Here is a 25,587-nt window from a genome sequence, read left to right as displayed (position 1 = left end):
GAATGGCGTTGAGACACCGTTTCCCATTGAAGCTAACCCTCATAATCCACCCTCCCCAGTTATCCATTTGGTACCAACCCTCACCTCCTTGGACATTTTCAACCCTTTCTGTTTTGAAAATAAACTTCTAGAATCGCACCAACACAATATATTATTGAAAACAGAGAAGTCACCCCCCTTTCTTTGCTAGTGTTTAATACACTAAGTATTTCACCTTGCAATGCCTGACTATTACGGCCCCTGTGACACACGACTGACATTACCCCCCCCCCACCCCACCCCACCCCTAAACACTTTTCAAACATTCCTTGTTAAAAGTTTTACTTCAAGTCATTCATTCGGGTTTTCCCAAGCAATTCACGCAAAACAGTATTGATAAAACTTCTCGGGCTTTCCTTGTCTTGGTAATGATTTTACAGGTTGATCGCAATTTCTACACTTTGCCCTTGATTTCTAGAGTGGTCTTGATTTCTAGGGTTACCGTGATTTCTATAGTTGGCTCTTGTTTTTTATGAAATTGTCGGGTTTAACCCCTCTGTCATTGCCAAATCTCCCCCCCCCCACAAAAAAAAACAGTTTTCAAACATTTCTTGTTAAAAGTTTTACTTCAAGTCATTCACTCGGATTTTCACTAGCAATTCAAGCCACAGAGGATTTAAAACACTTCTCGAGCTTTCCTTGTCTTGGTAATGACTTTACAGGTTGACCGCGATTTCTACATTTTGCCCATGATTTCTAGAGCGGTCTTGATTTCTAGGGCTGTCGTGATTTCTATAGTTGGCTCTTGTTTCTTATGAAATTGTCAGGTTTTAATGTTTTGCTAATGTTTGCAAAGAAACTGACCGTTATTTCTACACTTTGATCACAATTTTGATGATATGGTCTTAATTCCTATAACTTGGCCCGTTAGAAATGTTAGAAGACGCTTATATTGATGATGACTGGTGTCGTAGGGGTAGCAAAATGTGATTAATGCTTATTGTCAATAAACATTAAACCCAAAAAAGCTTGGTGTCCCAGGCAGAAAAATCATATTCCCTGACTTTCTTAAAAAGCATCAAGTGAGAAACGAATGTTTCTTATCGTTACGAAAATATTAAGGCTCAGAAATGTAGTGTATTCCAAGAAAAATCATAAGATACTTATCTAAATGACAGAGTCAACCCTAAAACTCCGGGCCAAGTTATAGGAATTAAGTTGAAAATTTGGAACGGAAGCCATATTGATGAGAAGAAATCAACAAATCTGAAGGATTAATCCCAAATAAAAAGGGAGACAGATGTCGGAAGATAATTCTCTCGAGTACTTTGGATATAACTGGGAGAAGTAAGATTGGACGATAATTACTTATCTCAGAAGGATCGCCTTTTTTATGGATCGGGATAACAATTGCTGATTTAAATATTTCTGGGAAGACTCCATTGATCATAGACAGGTTTGCTATGTGCACAATGGGTTCACAAACATAGGAAGATGCAGTTATAAGAAGCTTATTACTTATGCCAAAGAAGTCAGTTGTACTACTATTAGAGAGAGATTCGATAACTTGAAGCACCTCATTACTATCAGTTGGATAGAAAAACATGGATCTGGGATTCTTGCTAGGGTGTACTGACTCGGAGGGGGAACAGGAGTTAGCATTTGGAATATTGGTGCAATAATTATAAAAACATCCAGTACTGAAATTGTGTCAATTAATCTGCCACTGAAGTCCTTAAGATTAATAGTTATAGATATTGAATTCCTTTTTTTGACAGAGTTTCATTTATTGTGAACCAAATTTTTTGCAAGTTCCCTTTGCAGTGAGAGATTTTTGAATAATAATAAGTTGTTTTTGCTTCTCGGACGAGTTTGGTATATAAGTTTTGATGTTTTTTATAATTAGTTAGGTCAATAACGCTACTGGTTTTGCAAGCTAACTTATATAGGTCAGTTTTACGGTATGAAGAGATTATCAGGCTATTCGAAATCCAGGGGCGGATATGGGTAGTTTTTCGGTTTGATTCACGGACTGGAAAGGTTGAACTGATAAGATCACTCAGTCCCTGTGTAAAACCATTTGTGGCTGAATTAACATCCTGAAAATCCAAAACCATGGACCAGTCAAAGGATTTCAAACGATCCGTGAACCGTTTCATATTCGAAATATTATATATTCTATTAGACGAAGGGGTATTAGTTGTAAAGGCTTGAGTAGTTGGTAGGGAGGGTAGGGAGAGATAGATTGGAAAGTAGTCTGACAGGTCAGAGAATATTATTTTGGAGGACAGGTAGTTTCCCAGGGAAGTGGATACAAAAATGTTATCAATTACAGTAGCGGTAAATCTCATAGGATCAACTCTAGTAGGAAAAAAGATTGTTGGAAGAAGACCACTTGAGGTAAATGTTTCAAAGAAGGTATCACAATCATTATTATTGCTAATATTTAGTAAATTACAATTGAAGTCCCCAAAAACTATTGCCTTCTTTTGTGGTAAATTAATAAAACTAGAATAGTCATCAAACAGATTACGAAACAAAGGTGTAGGAAATGAGGGTGGTCTATAAAACAACGAAAAAATAAAAGAATTGTCGTCAACACTTATGTCTACAATTATTGAATAAATGCATCTATTATTTATAGGTTGCGAGAATAAGGATTCACAGTGTAATAGCCTGGTGAATTTTAGACTTGACCGGATGTAAAGAGAAATACCACCAGAGGACTTGGTTAATTTTCTTTCAATATTAATAGCTCGAAAGCCATGGAGGGAAAATTCGTTAGTATCATCAATTTCTGAAAGCCACGTCTCCGTTATTCCAATTACGTCGAAAGGACAGTAACCGTTAATTAAAATTAAATCTTTAAAATTTTTCCACTTATCTCGTATCCTTCTGATGTTAAAGCAAATTACATTAAGTTTGGTCTCGTCCATTAGCTTAGGTTTTACATTGTGTACAAAATAAAAAGTGTCGAGATATTCACAGTTAATATGGTTTAAGGGGCGATTGGGGCTAGCTAAGGGGTTGGTGGGCAAATTATTTTGGTCATCGTAATAGTTAAAAACAACATTATTGCACAGTTATAAATTCGTGAGAAACATAAAATCTTGCATAGTCCACATTTAAATATCCATTGTGGTCAGAGTTTCATCATTTGCTTGATGTCAATATTGAGATTCTTCTTCAGCCGACGAATCATCATTGATGGTAATTTTGGACTGGGATGGAAAGTTTGCCGTTTTTTCTTAGATTTCTTGCCTTTGACTAGGGCAGTGGCACCAATTTGGTTTACAGTTGAGTCAACAGGCTTAACTAGCTTCGATGTGGAATCTATGTCCTTTTTGATGGAAGATAGTTGAGCTATAGCTATTTGTAAAATGTCATCACCTAGGAGTTTAGTGATAGCTTTCTTCTTGAGAATATTTTTGGTTTCCTCAGGTTAATTATTAACCTCAATTAAGTGACTGACTGTGAGATAAGTTGCAAGTCTTTGCCATTCTTGGCAGCTTTCGGATGAATCTTTTGGAGGGCAGGATGTTGAAGTAAACTTAGGTTAGGGATGGGGGGGACTGACTATTACCTTGAGTATGAACATTGTTTGCCTCTTTAGTTAATGATGCTATATTTGCATCTTCCACAACGACTGTTGCTTGACTTCTGCTGGGCCGACGGGGTGTGGCTTGCCGAGGGATTCTTGCAGCTACAACTGAGTAGGGTAGGTTCATTTTATCTGATGTTCTAAGATTACGACTCGCTTTTGGTGAGCCGGGCAAGATTGTTTTTGGAGGGCTCTGTGTCCCTTACGGTTACAATTTCTGCAGAAAGGGTCTGACTCAGGGCATTCACTAATTGCGTGGCCTGTTTTCCCACACTTAAGGCAAGTCAGAAAGGACTGTTTGCAGTGTTTTTGCTGTGGCCGTGGGCCAGACACGTGGAGCATTGTAGGGGCTTAGGCTTATAAATCTTATAAAAAAAAGACATACCGTACAAGAATATGTCTCTGTTTAGCTCAACTTTGCAGGAAATAAGGATTGAACGGCTTGGGTGAAGGACTCCTTCTTTGTTTAAACTTAGCCTTATTGCAGTTGAAGGATTTATGAGAAGGCCTGAAGAATCTATTAGTTTTGTTTGTATTTCCTCCACTTTTACACTGGTATCAACACCATAAAGCACATACTTGTGCAACTTTTCCTCGTCTTTTTTTGTGGCTAAAATTTTCGAGCCATCAAGAATTATTTCTTTGGATTTTGACAGGACATGGTCTGCCGCCTGAGAAGACGTAAAGTAAATATCAATAGACTCGTCCTGCTTGAAAACAAGTTCAAAATTTACCTTGGCGATCAGAAAGACAGCTTTCCTAATTTATATTATTCGATCTTTTGAAAAGGGTTGGCCATTGGTTTTCTTGATTGAGACAGTATAATAATTGGGGTAACCTGTAGTACTAGTTTCTGGGACACTTGAAGGAAGGGGTTGCACTATCACTGGCGAACGAGTTTCATCCTTTTTCCTCTTTTTGCCAGGCGTCTCACCTCTTTCATTAGAGTTAGTTGCGGCTAAGGCCTAAATTCCTGACAAGTGGCTAACTGTTTTGACCGCGTAGTTGGGGGGGGTCTAGAAAGAGTTTTAGAAGTAGGTTCGATGGGCGACTGGCCAAGGGTTTCAGTGAGAGTATCCTTCTTGGGTGGTAGCCTTAGGAGCTATTTTTTCCCGACATTTATTCTGACGAGACATAACAGATTCACGAACTGTTAATCAGTCTTAATTCAAGGTTACTTGACCAAAAGTAAATATTCAGTTATGGAACTAAAATATTCACTATGATAAATAATAACTCACTGTGTATGAAGTGAACAATCCCTCACAATTAAATCCTTAAGTTAATTACGCAATCTAACACAGTACAGTACAAAAGATAATCCGATTAGGTTCAGAAGTCAGTTCCTTTTAGTTCAGATACTAAACTTATGCTGGTCTTCATACGATTTTGAGAATTTAGGCCTCTGATGTCTTACACTTAGTTTTGTGGGCCTATATTATTATTTTGGTTACTTATTTTAACGAAAAGTGTACCTTGGTTCTTTTTTTTCAGCCCCCAAACACATAAGATTCAAAAATATGGCTTGTTACGAGTTTGGTCAATTGGTAGGTCAATTGTGGAAAGCTTATCTTTTTGTATTTTATAATGATTAAGTAAAAAAAAAACAGGTTTTTTCATCTGAAAGCAAAGAGCAACATTAAAGCCTAAAACGAACAAAAATTATTACTTATATGAGGGGGTTCTCCCCTTCGTCAAAACCTCGCTTTTTACGCTAAAGGTCGAGTTGTGTTCTAATTCTTTAAGAATAACCTCTGAATCACAAAGGCTGTTTAATTAGAATAAGTAGCTCTTTTGAAAGTACTAAGGAAAATTTTCAAACAGTTCGTGGTAACGAACTGTCAGTAAGGAGCGACCCGGCTCAATGGTAACCGAAACTCTAAAAAAAGGAATTTTGATACCAATGGATGCATCAAAAGAATCAAATTTTAATTTTGATTTAAAATATATAAGTTTCATCAAGTTTAATTTTACCTATCAAAAGTTATGCGCCTGAGAAAATTTGGCTGATTTTCGAAAAAAGGGGGAAAGACCCCCTAAAAATTATAGAACCTTAATAAAAATCACACCATCATATTTAGCGTATCAGAAAACCTTACTTTAGAGGTTTCAAGCACCTATCTACAAATATTTGGAATTTTGCAATTTTAACCAGAATAAAGATCACGGATGCGTGTTTATTTGTTTTTTTTTTTTTTTCTTTTTTTTATTTTTCCCAGGGTTGATCGTATCGACCCGGTGGTCCTAGAATATCGTGGGAGGGCTCATTGGAACGGAAATTAAAAGTTCTAGCGCCCTTTTTAAGTGACCAAAAAAAAAATGGAGGGCAACTAGGCCCCCTCCCACGCTCATTTTTTTCCCAAAGTCATTTGAGATAGCCATTTTGTTCAGCATGGTCGAAAATATTATAACTATGTCTTTTAGGATGACTTAATCCCTCGAAGCCCCCAGGAGGAGGGCTGAAAGGTTGAAATATAGTATTGGTTATTGGGACCCGGCTCAATGGTAACCGAAACTCTAGAAAACGGTATTTTGATACAAATAGATGTATCAAAAGAATCATATTTTAATGCTGATTTCAAATATATAAGTTTCATCAAGTTTAATCCTACCCATCAAAAGTTGAGCGCCTGAGAAAATTTGGCTGATTTTCGAAAAAAGGAGGAAAGACCCCCTAAAAGTTATATAACCTGAATGAAAATCCCACCATCATATTCCGCGTATCAGAGAACCCTACTGTAGAGGTTTCAAGCTCCTATCTATAAAAATGTGGAATTTTCCATTTTTTGCCAGACGAAAGATCACGGGTGCGTGTTTATTTATTTTTTTTTACCCAGGGGTGATCGTATTGACCCAGTGGTCCTAGAATATCGTGGGAGGGCTCATTGGAATGGCAATTAAAAGTTCTAGTGCCCTTTTTAAGTGACCAAAAAAATGGAGGGCAACTAGGCCCCCTCCCACGCTCATTGTTTTAGGATGACTTAATCCCCCGAAGTTCCCGGGAGGAGGGCTGAAAGTTATGAACTTTACCCAATGTTAACATATAGTACTGGTTATTGGGAAGTATACAGTACAGATGTTTTCAGGGGAGATTTTTCCTGGTAGGGGGGGGGGGGTCGAGCAGGGACGTACGCAGGGGGGGCCTCCGGGCCCGCCCCTCCCCCAAAATCTCACGATTTTTTTCATTTTCCCATAATTTTCTGATTTTTCTCACAGAATAATGGGTTTGAAGGATTTGCCCCCCCCTGAAACAAATTGGCCCCCCCCCCTGAAACAAATTCCTGCGTCCTGGGGTCGGGGGTTATGTAGGAGGATCTTTCCATGAAGGAAGTTTTCATGGGGGAAGGGACATTGCTATGAAGGGGACGCCGGACATCCCAGCATTATTTAAAAAAAGATCAGAAATTAAATATAAAAAAACAAGTTTTTCAACCGCAACAGCAGCAACATCAAAACTTTAAACGAACAGAAAATATTACATATATGATTGGGTTCACCCCCTAGTCAATACCTCACTCATTAAGCCAGAGATCTTTTAGTACTTTCATAAGAGCTATCTATTCTAATTAACGGCCTTTGTGATTAAGCGGCCATTTTTAAAGAATTGGAACAAAATTTGAACTTTCGCTTACAGAGCAAGGTATTGACTAGGGGGAGAACCTCCTAATATACGTATTAAAAATATATTAATATAGAAGTTCGTTACGTAAGTTAATTCTTAAGTTACGTATATTTATTACTAATAAAAACGTTCGTAAATAAAATGAAACAAGTTTCGAGAAAGCCATTTAACCAAATAAAAGTAAATCAATATGAAAATTTTGTTTTAATTATTCATGTACTGTGAGCAAAGATCAAAACCTGCATTTATTCAAAAACGTTCAAAAATTAAATAAAAAAACAAGTTTTTTTTAACTGAAAGTAACGAACGACATTAAAACTTAAAAAGAACAAAAATTATTCCCTATATGAAAGGGGGTGTCCCGTCCTCACCGCCTTGGTCTTTACGCTAAAGTTTGACTTTATCACAATAATATTTTTTTTTAAAAATAAAAAACTTTAGCGTAAATAGCAATGCGTTGAGGAGGGGACAGCCCCTTTCATATACGGAATAATTTCTGTTCGTTTTAAGTTTTAATGTCGCTCCTTACTTTCAGTTAAAAAAACTTGTTTTTTTTATTTAATAGCATAAAGAGTGAGGTATTGACGAGAAAATTACTTTCCCCATGGAAAGATCCTACCACGTACCCCCCCCCCCCACCAGAAAAAATCCCCCTTTATGCGTCTGTATACTTCGCAATAACCTATAAAATATGTAAAAAATGGGCAAAGTTCACAACATGCAGCCCTTCCCCCGGGGACTTTGGGAGATTAATTTATCTTTAAGGACATAGTTATTAGATTTTTCAACTATGCTGAACAAAATACCTATCTCAAAATCTTGATCAGGTGACTTTGAGAAAAAATTAGTGGGAGAAGGGGCCTAGTTGCCCACCAATTGTTTTGGTCAGTTAAATAGGGCACAAGAATTTTTAATTTCCGTTCAAATGAGCCCTCTTACATTATTCTATGACCACTGGGTCGATACGATCATCCCTGAAAAAAAAAACACACACACACAAATAAACACGCTTCCGTGATCTTTCTTCTGGGAAAATTAAAACATTCCACATTTTTGAAAACATGAGCTAGAAACCTCTAGAGTAGGGTCCTCTTATACACTGAATCTGATGATATGATTTTCATTGAGATTCCATGGCTTTTAGGGGTTGTTTTCTCCTTTTTCGAAAATGAGGCAAATTTTCTCAGGCTCGGAAGTTTTGATGAGTAAAACTAAACTTGATAAAACTTATATATTTGAAATCAGCATAAAAATTCTATTCCCTTGATGTGTTTAATGGAATTAAAATTTCGTTTTTTAGAGTTACGATTACTATTGAGTCGGGTCGCTCCTTACTTACAGTTCGTTACCACAAACTGTTTGGTTTGGGATCCGATGCCCGGTGAAAATGACGACCTTGAATCAATATTTGAATTTATCAAATTTTCAGCCATCACACATTCTTTTAGCATATGACCCTTGTGTATGTTATGCATCTATGATTGACACAAACTTCTTTTTGTCTGAACAGCTTTCGTCTAAGCCTGCAAGGATTTCACTGTAGGATTCTGTAAAAATCTGATGTGTCTAATTTTAGCTTCCACTTCATAGTTAATCTTAATTTAAGATAATGTTTGATTCCGAACAACAAATACTATACATGCGGGATTTGTTCTTAATATATTCAGTTTTGGGAAGGCTCAGATATTTCACATTATTTTAAATTTTTATATTGTATATTTCTTACAGCTTTCAAAACTTGTGAAAACGATCAAAATGCACAAAATAGCTGTGCTCTCAGCGATGAAGGAGCCACATGTATACCAAACAACTATGGTGGATTCTTTTGTATCTGTTCATCTAACGATTATGTGTCTCTAAATACTTCAGCCACAACACAGATATGTAAACGCAAGTATTTATTTTTCACTCATTGAAAGAATTTTTTGGTATGGTAGTTGCTTTTGTAACATCTCACATAAGCAGAAGTAAGGCTTCGGAAAAACTTATATTCTGGCTCTATTTCTGAAGTGTTGCAGGTCCAGAACACCAATACTCATGAGCTATGAGTAGTATTGTGCATAAGAGCGATATTTGTTACTTCTAGAGCAGCCTCTCAGACAGGGTTGATGCACTAGATTTTTTTTTTTCATTTGTAGTAATACAGATACGCGTTGTTGTTGCTGGGTGCAAATGTGTGTTTTTCTTTTCTATTTTTTTCTCATTCGTTACTCCGGTATTTTTGCATTGTGGTAAACCAATTTTAAAATAAAAAAATAAAAGGATGTCATAATATGTGTAATCTATTATCAGACCATTGAGGGAGATAACTTTTTGACTGTTTCGTTTGACCTATTTGGTCAAACTTGTGTTTTATTTAATTTTTGATGGTTTTTTAAATAATGCCAGGAAATCTGGCCCCACTTCCATGGAGTAACCCCCTCCCCACGGAAATATCCTCTAGACAATTCAATCCCGGTGAAAAGTTTACCCCGGACAATTACTCTTAACCACTCTGAGCGTAAAATTGAGACGGAAAAGAGAAAGTAAGTCATATAAAAAGAATTTTGCATAAGAATTCTGGCAAATTTCCCCAGTGTTTAATTTCCCCTGACAAGTTCACTCCCTGGGAACTTCCCTTCCCATGAAAAGTCCCCGGGTTAAAAACTCCTAGCAGAAAATGCCCCCCCCCTCCACAAGAAAATGTATGCTTCAAATGTATGCTTGAGTTATCCCTTCAACGAAAGATATTCTCACAGGGAACACTTCACAATATAATGAAAACTGATTCTCCCCCATTGGACTATTTTATGAAACTTTTACGATATGACTCAAATGCTTATACTCAAATAATTGATATATTAATTAGAACAAAGCAGAATAATATCATGGATATACTTTTGAAAAAATTGCCATAGATTCGGTGTAGATGGCTCCCCCTTCGAAAGAGGTAGCGTCACAGAGTAACTCCTCTCACCATTCCTTCCCTCTGAATTTATCTAACGAGGATCTGTTCCGTTTTATCTGTGAGAGAGTTGTCATCGGAAACCAAAAAAAAATGTTCTACACATTTCCACTACGCATGTAAACTCTTGGCAGTTGGTCATCATGTGAGAATTGTACAATTATTGGTGAATACAAGGAAAAGTGCAAATTATGCAATCTTTGTAAATTAATTAGAGGATATGCAATACAAATTAAAGGATGGAATACATGTCTTGAAGAGATTTGTGACTCTCACCTAGAGGAAATCTATGCTCCAATTGCCACTATAAAAAATGTGATCAGTGGGAGAATACTTACCCTGGTATGATTGGAAAGAACCCCAAACGTGATTGTAGTTTATTTCTACGAGATTGGTATCGTCGTGGATTTAAATTATTTTGGGAGGAAGAATCAATTTGGTTTCTATGTCATCGTTGTGACGACACTGCCTATTATGACTATAAACCTAGTGATTTTTATTTGGCAGTTACCGAATGTGATTCACCATTTGAAATACTGTATGTGATATTTCTTCAAATAGACAGATTGAAACACGTGAATTTCACAATTTGAATGCAAATAGTATCATTGACTATAAAAAGAAATGCGACATGAGTGAAGTTACGTTATACTGTAGAAAATGTGACCCTGACTTTGCAGCCCATCAAGATCAATATACAGTGAATCCAAATAATTTACCAGGATTAGTGATTCACGACAGTTGCCTATACACTGAGGAAGAAGAACTTTAAATTGAAGAATAAAGACATTGCTGTATATACATTTGTCGTGGATTAATAAAGAAATTCAAATACATTTTTTCAGCCCTTTACTCGTAGGGCACTAAAATCAATATTATACAGGTCTGAGAGGATATTTTCCACCATAAAGTCGTTCAGACGTGGATTGTCTACAGAAATGTTTGAGAAACTGCTTGTAAGTATAGCGCGACATTTTCTTTAGTAAAACCTGGAAAAAACCTTTTTTTTCCACAAAGGACATTTTTCAAAGAAAAGTAAAGAGCTGCTACACTAAATCAAAGATGAGCAGAAATAATGTCAAATAATTGTTCAAACGTAAATCTTCTATAAACTTACTTCTAATGGTATATTTGTTAGAGTGACAAAAATGTTTTTTCCACAAGAAGATATTTTTCAACTAAAAGTAAAGAGCTGCTATACTAAATCAAAGATGAGCAGAAATAATGTCGAATAATTGTTCAAACGTTAATTTTCTGTAAACTTACTTCTAATGGTATATTTGTTAGAGTGACAAAAACTTTTCTTTCCACAAAGGACATTTTTCAACTAAAAGTAAAGAGCTGCTACACTAAATCAAAGATGAGCAGAAATAATGTTGAATAATTGTTCAAACATAAATTTTCTATAAACTTACTTCTAATGGTATATTTGTTAGAGTGAAAAAAAAAATGTTTCCACTAAGGACATTTTTCAACTAAAAGTAAAGAGCTGCTACACTAAATCAAAGATGAACAGAAATAATGTCGAATAATTCTTCAAACATAAATTTTCTGTAAACTTACTTCTAATGATATATTTGTTAGTGACAAAAACTTTTTTCCACAAAGGACATTTTTCAACTAAAAGTAAAGAGCTGCTACACTAATTCAAAGATGAACAGAAATAACGTCGAATAATTTTTCAAACATAAATTTTCTATAAACTTACTTCTAATGGTATATTTGTTAAAGTGACAAAAACTTTTTTTCCACAAAGGACATTTTTCACCTAAAAGTAAAGACCTGCTACACTAAATCAAAGATGAGCAGAAATAATGTCGAATAATTCTTCAAACGTAAATTTTCTGTAAACTTACTTCTAATGGTATATTTTTTAGAGTTACAAAAACCTTTTTTTTTCCACAAAGGATTTTTTTCAAAGAAAAGTAAAGAGCTGCTACACTAATTCAAAGATGAACAGAAATAACGTCTAATAATTTTTCAAACATAAATTTTCTTTAAACTTACTTCTAATGGTATATCTGTTAAAGTGACAAAAACTTTTTTTCCACAAAGGACATTTTTCACCTAAAAGTAAAGACCTCCTACACTAAATCAAAGATGAGCAGAAATAATGTCGAATAATTCTTCAAACGTAAATTTTCTGTAAACTTACTTCTAATGGTATATTTGTTAGAGTGACAAAAAATTTTTTCCACAAAGGACATTTTTCATCTAAAAGTAGAGATACTACACTAAATCAAAGATGAGCAGAAATAATGTCGAATAATTGTTCAAACGTAAATTTTCTGTAAACTTACTTCTAATGGTATATTTGTTAGAGTGACAAAAATTTTTTTTTAAACAATGGATATTTTTCAACTAAAAATAAAGAGCTGCTACACTAAATCAAAGATGAGCAGAAATAATGTCGAATAATTCATCAAACGTAAATTTTCTGTAAACTTACTTCTAATGGTATATTTTTTAGAGTGACAAAAAGTTTTTTTTTCCACAAAGGACATTTTTCGACTAAAATTAAAGAGCTGCTACACTAAATCAAAGATGAGCAGAAATAATGTCGAATAATTGTTCAAACGTAAATTTTCTGTAAACTTACTTCTACTGGTATATTTGTTAGAGTGACAAAAACCTTTTTTTTTCACAGTGGATATTTTTCAACTATAAGTAAAGAGCTGCTACATTAAATCAAAGATGAGCAGAAATAATGTTGAATAATTCTTCAAACGTAAATTTTCTTTAAACTTACTTCTAATTTTATATTTGTTAGAGTGACAAATTTTTTTCCACAAAGGACATTTTTCAGCCAAAAGTAAAGAGCTGCTACACTAAATCAAAGATGAGCAGAAGAAATGTCGAATAATTGTTCAAACGTAAATTTTCTGTGAACTTACTTCTAATGGTATATTTGTTAGAGTGACAAAAGCTTTTTTTCCACATGAGGATATTTTTCAACTAAAAGTAAAGAGCTGCTACACTAAATCAAAGATTAGCAGAAATAATGTTGAATAATTGTTCAAACGTAAATTTTTTGTAAACTTACTTCTACTTGTATATTTTTTAGAGTGACTATAAAAGTATTTTTTTCCACAAAGGAAATTTTTCAACTAAAAGTAAAGAGCTGCTACACTAAATCAAAGATGAGCAGAAATAATGTCGAATTATTGTTCAAACTCAAATTTTCTGTAAACTTACTTCTAATGGTATATTTTTTAGAGTGAAAAAAACTTGTTTTTACACAAGAGGACATTTTTCAACTAAAAGTAAAGAGCTACTACACTAAATCAAATATGAGCAGTAATAAAGTCGAATAATTGTTCAAACGTAAATTTTCTGTAAACTTACTTCTAATGGTAATTTTGTTTGAGTGACAAAAACTTTTTTTCCACAAAGGACATTTTTCAAATAAAAGTAAAGAGCTGCTACATTAAATCAAAGATGAGCAGAAATAATGTCGAATAATTGTTCAAACGTAAATTTTCTATATATTTACTTCTAATGGTATATTTGCTAGAGTGAAAAATTTTTTTTTCAACAAAGGACATTTTTCAACTAAAAGTAAAGAGCTGCTACATTAAATCAAAGATGAGCAGAAATAATGTCGAATAATTGTTCAAACGTAAATTTTCTGTAAACTTACTTCTAATAATATATTTGTTAGCGTGACAAAAACTTTTTTTTCACAAAAGATATTTTTCAACTAAAAGTAAAGAGCTGCTACACTAAATCAAAGATGATTAGAAATAATGTCGAATAATTGTTCAAACGTAAATTTTCTGTAATCTTACTTCTAATGGTATATTTGTTAGAGTGACAAAAACTTTTTTTCCACAAAGGATATTGTTCAACTAAAAGTAAAGAGCTGCTACACTAAATCAAAGATGAGCAGAAATAATGTCGAATAATTGTTCAAACGTAAATTTTCTATAAACTTACTTCTAATGTTATATTTTTTAGAGTAGCAGAAACATTTTTTTCCACAAAGAATATTTTTTCAAATAAAAGTAAACAGCTGCTACATTAAATCAAAGATGTACAGAAATAAAGTCGAAAAATTTTTTAAGCGTAAATTTTCCCTAACTATGAGATTACATTTTTTTGAACCAGAGAAATGTATGGTCATATGATTTTATTGTAAAAGCCACTATACTTTATAAAATTCATTATTTCATGTTTCATCTCTTTAAAATTTCCTGAAAGTTTCAAATTAATATACCCAATCATAAAGGAGTTTGGATTTCATTACGGAGCTCTGAAGGTAAAAGTAAAATCTTTAACGTGAAATAAAAAACAAAATTTAAACTTACATTAGCAATTGAAGAACCGGTGACTTCGTTTGGGATATTCATTACTATATTTATATATATCTTTATTTCAATATGCACTGAAGTTAAAACCATCAAGCACCAAATAACATACGGTAATAACGGTATATTTCGTTCAATAATTAAATTAACAAATGTTATTTAGAAGTACAAAACAAGTTCATATAGGACTTCATTCATTTGCAAATGACTTTCACAGCCCCCTCTCAATGAAACAGTTAAATCAAATCTGATAACATATTAAAATGACATTGAGAAAAAGAAGCATTCTAATATCGCATTGGAAATTAATAACACTATGCCATTGTATGACTTGTTTTTCAGAAATAAAGTTGCATCTATTGTTCACGAGGGATAATTAACATATTAAATGACATTGAGAAAAAATTGTCATTTATGCGTGAGAGACCCACCATCCCCCCCCCAACACAACCTACTTTCAGAGAATATTTGTGGATTCTGAATAAAATTGAAACACATCTGACACACTTCCCAATGCCAAAACTATGTTTCCGTTATCCAATTACACTTAAAATAATGATAAATGATAAGCTAAAAACTTCACAAATAATTTCTTTTAGATGTATTAGAAATCTATAAAGGGCATTTTGCATTAGGAATAGAAATCACATAAGGTTATTTCCCCCTTTTTTCGTAAATAAGACCAATTTTCTCATGCGCGTAACTTTTAATGGGCAAAATTAAACTTGATCAAACTTATATGTTTGAAATCAGCATACAATTCTGATTCTTTGATGTATCTATTGTTATCAAAACTCAATTTTTAGAGTTCCGGTTACTATTGAGCCGGGTCGCTCCTTACTTACAGTTCGTTACCACGAACTGTTTGAAATTTGCTATTCACGTGATTCCTAGACACGTTTTCTCGCGTGCACTGGAAAATTACAATGCATGTATCTGTTTATTTTCCCACAAAAGAGCTTGTATAAAATCGTGAGTAATCTGAACAATTTCTAAGGTATTTTGGAACTAGTGGTTACTGTTTTACGGTTTTCGAAACAATAAGGGAGAATCCGCTAATATTCTCTGAAAGTAGGTTGTGTTGGGGGGGGGGGATGGTTGTTCTCTCACGCATAAATGACAATTTTTTCTCAATGTCATTCAATATGTTATTTATACCTCGTGAACAATAGATGTAACTTTATTTCTGAAAAACAAGTCATAAAATGGCATAATGTTATTAATTTACAATGCGGTATTAGAATGCTTCTTTTTCTCAATGTCATTTTAATATGTTATCAGATTTGATATAACTGTTTCATTGAGAGGGGGCTGTGAAGGTCATTTGCAAAAGAATGAAGTCTTATATGAACTTGTTCTGTACTTCTAAATAACATTTGTTAATTTAATTATTGAAAGAAATATACCGTTATCACCGTATATTACTTGGTGTTTGATGGTTTTAACTTCAGTGCATATTGAAATAAAGATATATATTAATATAGTGATGAATATCCCAAATGAAGTCGCCAGTCCTAGAATGGCTAATGTAAGTTTAAATTTTATTTTTTATTACACGTAAAAGATTTTACTTTTACTTTCAGAACTCCGTAATGAAATACAAACTCCTGTATTATTGGGTATATTAATTTGAAGCTTTCAGGTAATTTTAAAGAGATGAAACATGAAATAATGAATTTCATAAAGTATAGTGGCTTTTACAATAAAATCATATGACCATACATTTCTCTGGTTCAAAAAATGTAATCTCATAGTTTGGGAAAATTTAGGCTTAAACAATTATTCGACTTTATTTCTGTACATCTTTGATTTAATGTAGCAGCTCTTTACTTTTAGTTTAAAAGATATTCTTTGTGTAAAAGAAAGTTTCTGCGACTCTAACAAATATAAAATTAGAAGTAAGTTTAGAGAAAATTTACGTTTGAATAATTATTCGACATTATTTCTGCTCATCTTTGATTTAGTGTAGCACCTCTTTACTTTTAGTTGAAAAATGTCCTTTGTAGAAAAAAAGTTTTTGTCACTCTAAAAAATATATCATTGGACGTAATTTTACAGAAAATTTACGTTTGAACAATTATTCGATATTATTTCTGCTCATCTTTGATTTAATGTAGCAGCTCTTTACTTTTAGTTGAAAAATGTCTTTGGTGGAAAAAAAGTTTTTGTTACTCTTACAAATTAACGATTGGAAGTAAGTTTATAGAAAATTTACGTTTGAACAATTATTCGACATTATTTCTGCTCAGCTTTGATTTAGTGTAGCAGCTCTTAGCTTTTAGTTGAAAAATGTCCTTTGTGGAAAAACAGTTTTGTCACTCTAACAAATATACAATTAGAAGTAAGTTTATGGAAAATTTTCGTTTGAACAATTATTCGACTTTATTACTGCTCATATTTGATTTAGTGTAGCAGCTCTTTACTTTTAGTTGAAAAATATCCTCATGTGGAAAAACAAGTTTTTGTCACTCTAAAAAATATACCATTAGAAGTAAGTTTACAGAAAATTTACGTTTGAACAATTATTCGACATTATTTCTGCTTATCTTTGATTTAGTGTAGCAGCTCTTTACTTTTAGTTGAAAAAAGTCCTTTGTGGAAAAAAACGTTTTTGTCACTCTAACAAATACACCAGTAGAATTAAGTTTACAGAAAATTTACGTTTGAACAATTATTCAACATTATTTCTGCTAATCTTTGATTTAGTGTAGCAGCTCTTTACTTTTAGTTGAAAAATATCCTCATGTTGAAAAAAAGCTTTTGTCACTCTAACAAATATACCATTAGAATTAAGTCTACAGAAAATTTACGTTTGAACAATTATTCGACATTTTTTCTGCTCATCTTTGATTTAGTGTAGCAGCTCTTTACTTTTAGTTGAAAAATATACTTTGTTGAAAAAAAAGTTTTTGTTACTCTAACAAATATACCATTAGAAGTAAGTTTGCAGAAAATTTACGTTTGAACAATTATATGACATTATTTCTGCTCATCTTTGATTTAGTCTAGCAGCTCTGTCCTTTTAGTTGAAAAATGTCCTTTGTGGAAAAAAGTTTTTTGTCACTCTAACAAATATACCATTAGAAGTAAGTTTACAGAAAATTTACGTTTGAAGAATTATTCAACATTATTTCTGCTCATCTTTGATTTTGTGTAGCAGCTATTTACTTTTAATTGAAAATTGTCCTTTGTGGAAAAAAGTTTTTTTCAATCTAACAAATATACCATTAGAAGTAAGTTTACAGAAAACTTACGTTTGAACAACTATTCGACATTATTTCTGCTCATCTTTGATTTAGTGTAGCAACTCTTTACTTTTAGTTGAAAAATGTCCATTGTGGAAAAAATGTTTTTGTCACTAACAAATATACCATTAGAAGTAAGTTTACTGAAAATTTACTTTTGAAGAATTATTCGACATTATTTCTGCTCATCTTTGATTTAGTGTAGCAGCTCATTACTTTTAGTTGAAAAATATCCATTGTGGAAAAAAAGGTTGTTTTTCACTCTAACCAATATACCATTAGAAGTAAGTTTACAGAAAATTTACGTTTGAAGAATTATTCGACATTATTTCTGCTCATCTTTGATTTAGTGTAGCAGCTCTTTACTTTTCTTTGAAAAACATCCTTTTTGGAAAAAAAAGATTTTTGTCACTCTAACAAATATACCATTAGAAGTAAGTTTACACAAAATTTACGTTTGAACAATTATTTGGCATTATTTCTGCTCATCTTTGATTTAGTGTAGCAGCTCTTTACTTTTAGTTGAAAAATATCCTCTTGTGTAAAAAAAAGTTTTTGTCAATCCACCAAATATACCATTAGAAGTAAGTTTACAGAAAATTTACGTTTGAAGAATTATTCGACATTATATCTGCTCATCTTTGATTTAGTGTAGCAGCTCATTACTTTTAGTTGAAAAATATTCATTGTGGAAAAAAAGGTTTTTTTTCACTCTAACAAATATACCATTAGAAGTAAGTTTACAGAAACTTTACGTTTGAAGAATTGTTAGACATTATTTCTGCTCATCTTTGATTTAGTGTAGCAGATCTTTACTTTTAGTTGAAAAATGTCCATTGTGGAAAAAAGTTTTTGTCACTCTAACAAATATACCATTAGAAGTAAGTTTACATAAAATTTACGTTTGAAGAATTATTCGACATTATTTCTGCTCATCTTTGAATTAGTGTAGTAGCTCTTTACTTTTCTTTGAAAAACATCGTTTTTGGAAAAAAAAGGTTTTTGTAACTCTAAAAAATATATCATTGAAAATAAGTTTACACAATATTTGCGTTTTAAAAATAATTTTGCATTATTTCTGTTCATCTTTGATTTAGTGTAGCAGGTCTTTACTTTTAGGTTAAAAATTTCCTTTGTGGAAAAAAATTTTTTTTCACTAAAAAATATACCCTTATAAGTAAGTTTACAGAAAATTTACGTTTGAACAATTTTTCAAATTTATTTGTGATCATATTTGATTTTATGTAGCATCTCTTTACTTTTAGTTGAAAAATATCCTCTGTGGAAGAAAGTTTTTGTCACTCTAACAAATATATCATTAGAAGTAAGTTTACAGAAAATTTACGTTTGAAGAATTATTCGACATTATTTCTGCTCATCTTTGATTTAGTGTAGCAGCTCGTTATTTTTAAGTTGAAAATGTCCTTTGTGGAAAAAAAGTTTTTGTCACTCTAACAAATATACCATTAGAAGTAAGTTTACACAAAATTTACGTTTGAACAATTATTTGGCATTATTTCTGCTCATCTTTGATTTAGTGTAGCAGCTCTTTACTTTTAGTTGAAAAATATCCTATGGTGGAAAAAAAAGTTTTTGTCACTCTAAAAAATATACCATTAGAAGTAAGTTTACAGAAAATTTACGTTTGAAGAATTATTCGACATTATTTCTGTTCATCTTTGATTTAGTGTAGCAGCTCTCTACTTTTAGTTGAAAAATGTCCTTTGTGGAAAAAAAAGGTTTTTGTCACTCTAGAAAATATACCATTAGAAGTAAGTATATAGAAAATTTACGTTTGAACAATTATTCGACATTTATTCTGCTCATCTTTGATTTAGTGTAGCAGCTCTTTACTTTTAGTTGAAAAATGTCCTTTGTGGAAAAAAAAGTTTTTGTCACTAGCAAATATACCATTAGAAGTATGTTTACAGAAAATTTACGTTTGAACAATTATTTGACATTATTTCTGCCATCTTTGATTTAGTGTAGCAGCTCTTTACTTTTAGTTGAAAAATGTCCTGTGTGGAAAAAAAAGTTTTTTCACTCTAACAAATATACCATTAGAAGTAAATTTATAGAAAATTTATGTTTGAACAATTATTCAACATTATTTCTGCTCATCTTTGATTTAGTGTAGCAGCTCTTTACTTTTCTTAGAAAAATGTCCTTTGTGTAAAAAAAAATGTAATTTCCAGGTTTTACTAAAGACAATGTCGCGGCTATACGTACAAGCAGTTTCTCAACATTTATGTAGACAATCCACGTCTGAACAACTTTATGGTGGAAACAATCCTCTCAGACCTGTATAATATTGATTTTAGTGCCCTACGAGTAAAGTGCTTAAAAAATGTATGTGAATTTGTTTATTAATAAATGACAAATGTATATACAACAATGTCTTTATTCTTCACTTTAGATTTGTTCTTCTTCGGTGTATAGGCAACTGTCGTGAACCACAAATGCTGGTAAATTATTTGGATTCACTGTATATTGATATTGATTGGCTGCAAATTCAGGGTCATATTTTCAAAAGTATAATGTAACTTCACTCATGTCATATCTCTTTGTATAGTCAATGATACTATTTGCATTCATATTATGAAATTCACGTGTTTCAATCTGTCTATTTGAAGCAATATCAAATACAGTGTTTTCAAATGGTGAATCACATTCGATAACTTCCAAATAAAAATCACAAGGTTTATAGTCATAATAGGCAGTGTCGTCACAACGATGAAGTAGAAACCAAAGTTTCTTGTTACTCCGACAGTTGAATCGTAGACCAGATTCTTCCTCCCAAAATAATTTAAATCCACGACGATACCAATATCATAGAAATAAACTAAAATCACGTTTGGGGTTCTTTACAATCCTACCGGGGTAAGTATTCTCCCACTGATCCCATTTGTCATAGTGACAATTGGAGCATAGATGTCCTCTAGGGTGAGAGTCACAAATCTCTTCAAGACATGAATTACATCCTTTAATTTGTGCTGCATATCCTCTATGTAATTTAAAGCATTACATAATTTGCACTTTTCATTATAGTCATCAATAATTGTACAATTCTCACATGATGACCAACTGCAAAGAGTGTACATGCATAGTGGACATGTATAGAACATTTTTTGGTATCTGATGTCAACTCTCTCATAGCTAAAACGAAACTGATCCTCGTTCGATTAATTCAGAGGGAAGGAATGGTGAGAGGAGTAACTCTGTGACGCTACCTCTTTCGAAGGGGGAGTCATCTACATTGAATCTATGGCAATGTTTTCAAAAGAGTATTTTCAATATTATTCTTCTTTATTGCAATGAATATATTAGTAAATTGAGTATAAACATTTGAGTCACATGGTACAAGTTTCATACAATAGTCCAATGGGGGAGAATCATTTTTCATAATATTGCCAAGTGTTCCCTCTGAGAATATCTTTCTTTGAAGGGATGATTCAAAAAAATCATTATCCAAAATCAAATGTTTTTCCATAATCACCAGATTCGATCTAATTCTCTGTTTCTCAAATTTATTCATTTTTTAATCCTGTCACTCTCACTGCTGACTCTAGACTGACCATGATTCGTTCTACTTATTCCACCAAAAAAAGGGAACATTTTCGATTTCGGAACAATTTTATTGCATAATTAAAACAATAATACTACACATGTACAATTAGCAATATAGCTTATTGTCTTCGATATGCTTCACTAATACACTTAAAGCACTTTGAAGTCTATTTACATGTGCTATATCAACTTTTGCAGTGAAGAATAATTGATCCTCCATTTTAAATTTACTCAAAGATATCACATATCTTGTATATACTTCATCCCATTCCAGACAAAGCCGTGATCCTCTCGTGATTTTCATCGCAATGTTTGGGGCTCTTGTATCATTGCTACCAACTCCACTATCAACTTTTAATAGTGTAAACATTCCACTCATTATTACAATATATCCTAATGAGTAAAGTCAAACTGTTCTCACTTCTTCAATCTCTTGACACACAAATAACAAGTACAACAAAAATCCTTCCTTGTATTCTCTGCAATCCTGTACCGTTAATATTTTCGATTCCCTGACTTGCTTAGAAAGAGACACGTGATCTTTTCACGTTAGAGTAGATCAATACGCTTAGAAATAACAAACAAATTGACCTTGAAAGAGGTGTCATAGACCCTGTCCCGTTAGAGTCGATATTTCAGCAATTGTTTATGTGAACTTATGTTGACATCCAAGAAAACAACAAATAAATTGACCAACACTCATAACCAACCAAAAAACAAACAATAACCTAGATCCAAGATGTCTAGATCCAGCAATTGTTTATGTGAACTTATGTTGACATCCAAGAAAACAACAAATAAATTGACCAATACTCATAACCATTCAAGAAACATCCAATAACCAGATGTCTACATCCTGCAATTGTTGATGTGAACTTATGTTGACATCCAAGAAAACAACAAACAAATTGACTAACTCGCACAACCATCAAACAACCATCAACAGTGATAAAAACCATGAAAAAACATCCACAGTGAGAAAAATCATGAAAAAACGTCCTCAGTGAGAAAAACCATAAAAACATGCATAAATTATGTAAGCCTCGGAGTAGTGACCCCTTCCCTACTAAAAGGGCACTAGAACTTTTAATTTCCGTTCCAATGAGCCATCCCACGATATTCTAGGACCTCTGGGTCGATACGATTATTCTTGGGGAAAAAAACAAACAAAAAACAAACAAACAAATAAACACGCATCCGTGATCTTTCTTTTGGCAAAAAATGCAAAATTAAACACTTTTGTAGATAGGAGCTTTAAACCTCTACAGTAGGGTTCTCTGTTACGCTGAATATGATGGTGTGATTTTCAGTAAGGTTCTATAACTTTTAGAGGGTCTTTACCCCTTTTTTCGAAAATCAGCCAAATTTTCTCAGGCGCGTAACTTTTGATTGGTAGGAGTAAACTTGATGAAACTTATATATTTAAAATCAGCATTAAAATCTAATTCCTTGTATGTATCTATTGTTATCAAAATCCCGTTTTTAGAGTTTCGGTTTCCATTGAGCCGGGTCGCTCCTTACTTACAGTTCGTTACCTTACTTACAGTTCGTTTGATTATTATACGACCCTACTAGTGACAAGTAAAAGTGACTAAGCAGGCAGAAGCTATCTGTATATTAAGACAGTAATTTTTTAATGACCAATTGGCTAATTACATCATAAAAATAAATTAAGTTGAACCGTCACAGCAAATACAGCAAAAGAGGTGCTTAAAAGGGCCTAATTAGGTGCACAAAGTTTGAATTCTAAAATACAGCTATATTTGCCAAATCAAAACATATTAAATTTTCCTATTAGATAAAACGACTATTATATAAATAAATTATGGTCCATCGATATGCAGGTTCTTGACAAACTACACAAACTGTTGCTATTTTCTTTTTTGTAGTAACTAACGAAGTTAGATCCTGCTTTCCGTATGGAGGGGAAACAAGCGTATGCCAAGCCGCAGGAGACATAGGAGCCACATGTACAGAAACGTCAAACTCATGTACAGAGTCATCTATGTGTGTAGTAACATCATTCCAGTGTCACTGTTCAGTTGGGTTTAGTATCAGCAAAAAAATCTGTCGTGGTTAGTATAACAATTTTTATTTTTGAATGCTCATTAGTATAGCTCTAATATCGATGGTTTTTTTTGTGCTGTGGCAGAGAGAATTTAGTTTTGTCCATTCTTTTTTTTTCCTTTTAGTTTTACTGATTTCAATTTATTTCTAGAAAGTGCCATACTTTGTGAAAAAAATAAACCAAGCCCTGACTCGATGTAAAAGCAATCAATATTCTTTTCTGTTCTTATTCCTCTCCCGCTGGGAATGTTTTGGCAGAAATATTGGGTCGTAGCGCTTTCTTTTAAAAAAGATTGTCAACGATTTCTATATGTATCAATGGAGGCACTAAGTCTCCCTCGACAATACTCTCCCCTCGCCCTTCTTTCCAACATCAACTTATTATCTGAATGGTTTATTATCTCTATGTATTGTCGGAGGCAGGAAGTGGACAAGTGGTAGATCTAACAGCCCTACCTTCGCTCTTCTCATCGCTAGCTTTTTTGTAAAAGGGTTGAGCTGTTTTACATTATTTATTCATTTGTGAGGGATGCTGAAGTATTTCATATTGAGATAGGAGTTTTGAACTGGAATCTTGCAATGAATTTTAAATTATGTAATTGATGGATCAGATTGCCCCAAGGCCTCTTCCAACAATTTCCCTAATCTTCCCATGGCCAAATGTTCAATGAAATGGTATATGTTTTTTATTTTTAGAGCCAAAATCATGCAAAGATTTTCGATCAGTGGAGGAACAAAGTGAGCCGAGAGCCCCTCTCACATTGTCACCTCTCTCAAACCTCTAACATTTTAGAATAAATATAAGCAGGTAACGAATTGTTTGAGCCGAAATCACACTAGAATTTCCATTGTCTATGATTGCAAGCTTAAAGTGAGCCTTTCATCTGTTCAACAAAAGTCACACCAGTAGCCATTCAGTAGGAAGGTGGCTCCTATAAGCTCTGTTTTGTGTGCTCGTGCGTCCTTATGATTGGATGTGTTAATGATTGAAGCTATATAATGTACCCGTACCCGCACCTCCTTCTCAATGAAAGTTTAAGCAGAAAGGTAGACATGCTACACCTCGTTTGAACAAAAACCAATCAAGAATTATCACTCAGTACCAGTAGAAGACCAAAGTGAGCCTTTAGTTGGAAATTTGCTACCCTCTTCAAGACCCTTAACATGGCCACTTATGAAACTAATCTTTTAATTCTTCAAGATCTACTAAGCCCAAATGCATGCCTCGTCCTTGCATTAATTTAATCATTTATTCATTTTATTATTCACCCGGACAGAATGTTTGTTTTCGTCGTAATTTTTATGATATTCTAGAAGTAATTCTTGACTTCGTGACGATATTCAAATGAGGAATTTTTATAGCAGGAGACGCACAATAAATTGAGTCTTAATTATCTATTCAAAGATCTGAAGCTCATGCCAATTGTTGATTACCCTACAACAAAAGGTGTAGCCAGTTTGGATGTCATTTGCAACAATCTTAAAACCTTTTACAATACTCAAACTATCCTTCCCCCCTCAGTGGTAGCTATCATTTCATGCTACAATTGAAACCACTGCTTATTTTTAAAACGAATTACTCTGTTTCTGAATTTTTGTACAGGCCAATAACAAGACAAAAGCTTTTTGATTTAGGATCTTGGATTACGTCTGAAAGTTGGGATGATGTTGTGTCGTGAGTAGAGTAGTACATTATACTTTGCTTAATGCCCTAAGATTTACCATGCTATTTGCTTAATGCCCTAGGACCATGCTATTTGCTTAATGCTCTACACCTTTTCAAAGAGAGTCAGTACTCCCTCACACAGTTTCACGTGGACATTGCAAAAAATCTGGCAAGCTATAAAGTGATTAAACACGTTTTGAAACTATAGTCAAGGTTGTATAAGAGAATTAGACTGTTTTTTTTTGATATTGATATCAATTGCACAATGAATTTCACAAGAACATGCTGCGTGTACATTTAAAAAAAGCTGGCAATCTATAATGTGGTCCAACATGTTTTGAGAGTATGGTCATGGTTTTATAAGACAACGCTTTTTGTTATTGATATCAATTGCACAAGAATATACACTTCGGTTTTACATGCACATTTAAAAAAAAGCTGGCAAGTTATAAAGTAGTTTATATATATATATATAAAAAAGGCAACACCCATTTTTTAGGAGCCAATCAGAGACAGCGGCGGTTGCTCAATATACGATAACTTGATTGGTGATAGGATTTGAACAAGAAGCAATGGGTACATCAATTTA

General features: G+C 33.2%; 1 protein-coding gene across 1 annotated transcript in view; it reads left to right on the top strand.

The window, feature by feature from the left end:
- Positions 1-25,587, top strand: part of LOC148953586 (uncharacterized) — a 148,584-nt gene that overhangs the window by 106,726 nt on the left and 16,271 nt on the right. The window contains exons 3-4 of the mRNA XM_089087748.1: positions 8,931-9,092; positions 23,155-23,340. Of these exons, the coding sequence (XP_088943874.1) occupies positions 8,931-9,092; positions 23,155-23,340 (348 nt within the window). The remainder of the gene's footprint in view (positions 1-8,930; positions 9,093-23,154; positions 23,341-25,587) is intronic.

The sequence above is a fragment of the Artemia sp. Qi Xiang Cuo genome, chromosome 4, assembly GCF_049724085.1.
Source record: "Artemia sp. Qi Xiang Cuo chromosome 4, ASM4972408v1, whole genome shotgun sequence".
In the NCBI taxonomy this organism is placed as follows: Eukaryota; Metazoa; Arthropoda; class Branchiopoda; order Anostraca; family Artemiidae; genus Artemia; species Artemia sp. Qi Xiang Cuo.
This window is presented reverse-complemented; position numbering and strand designations above follow the sequence as displayed.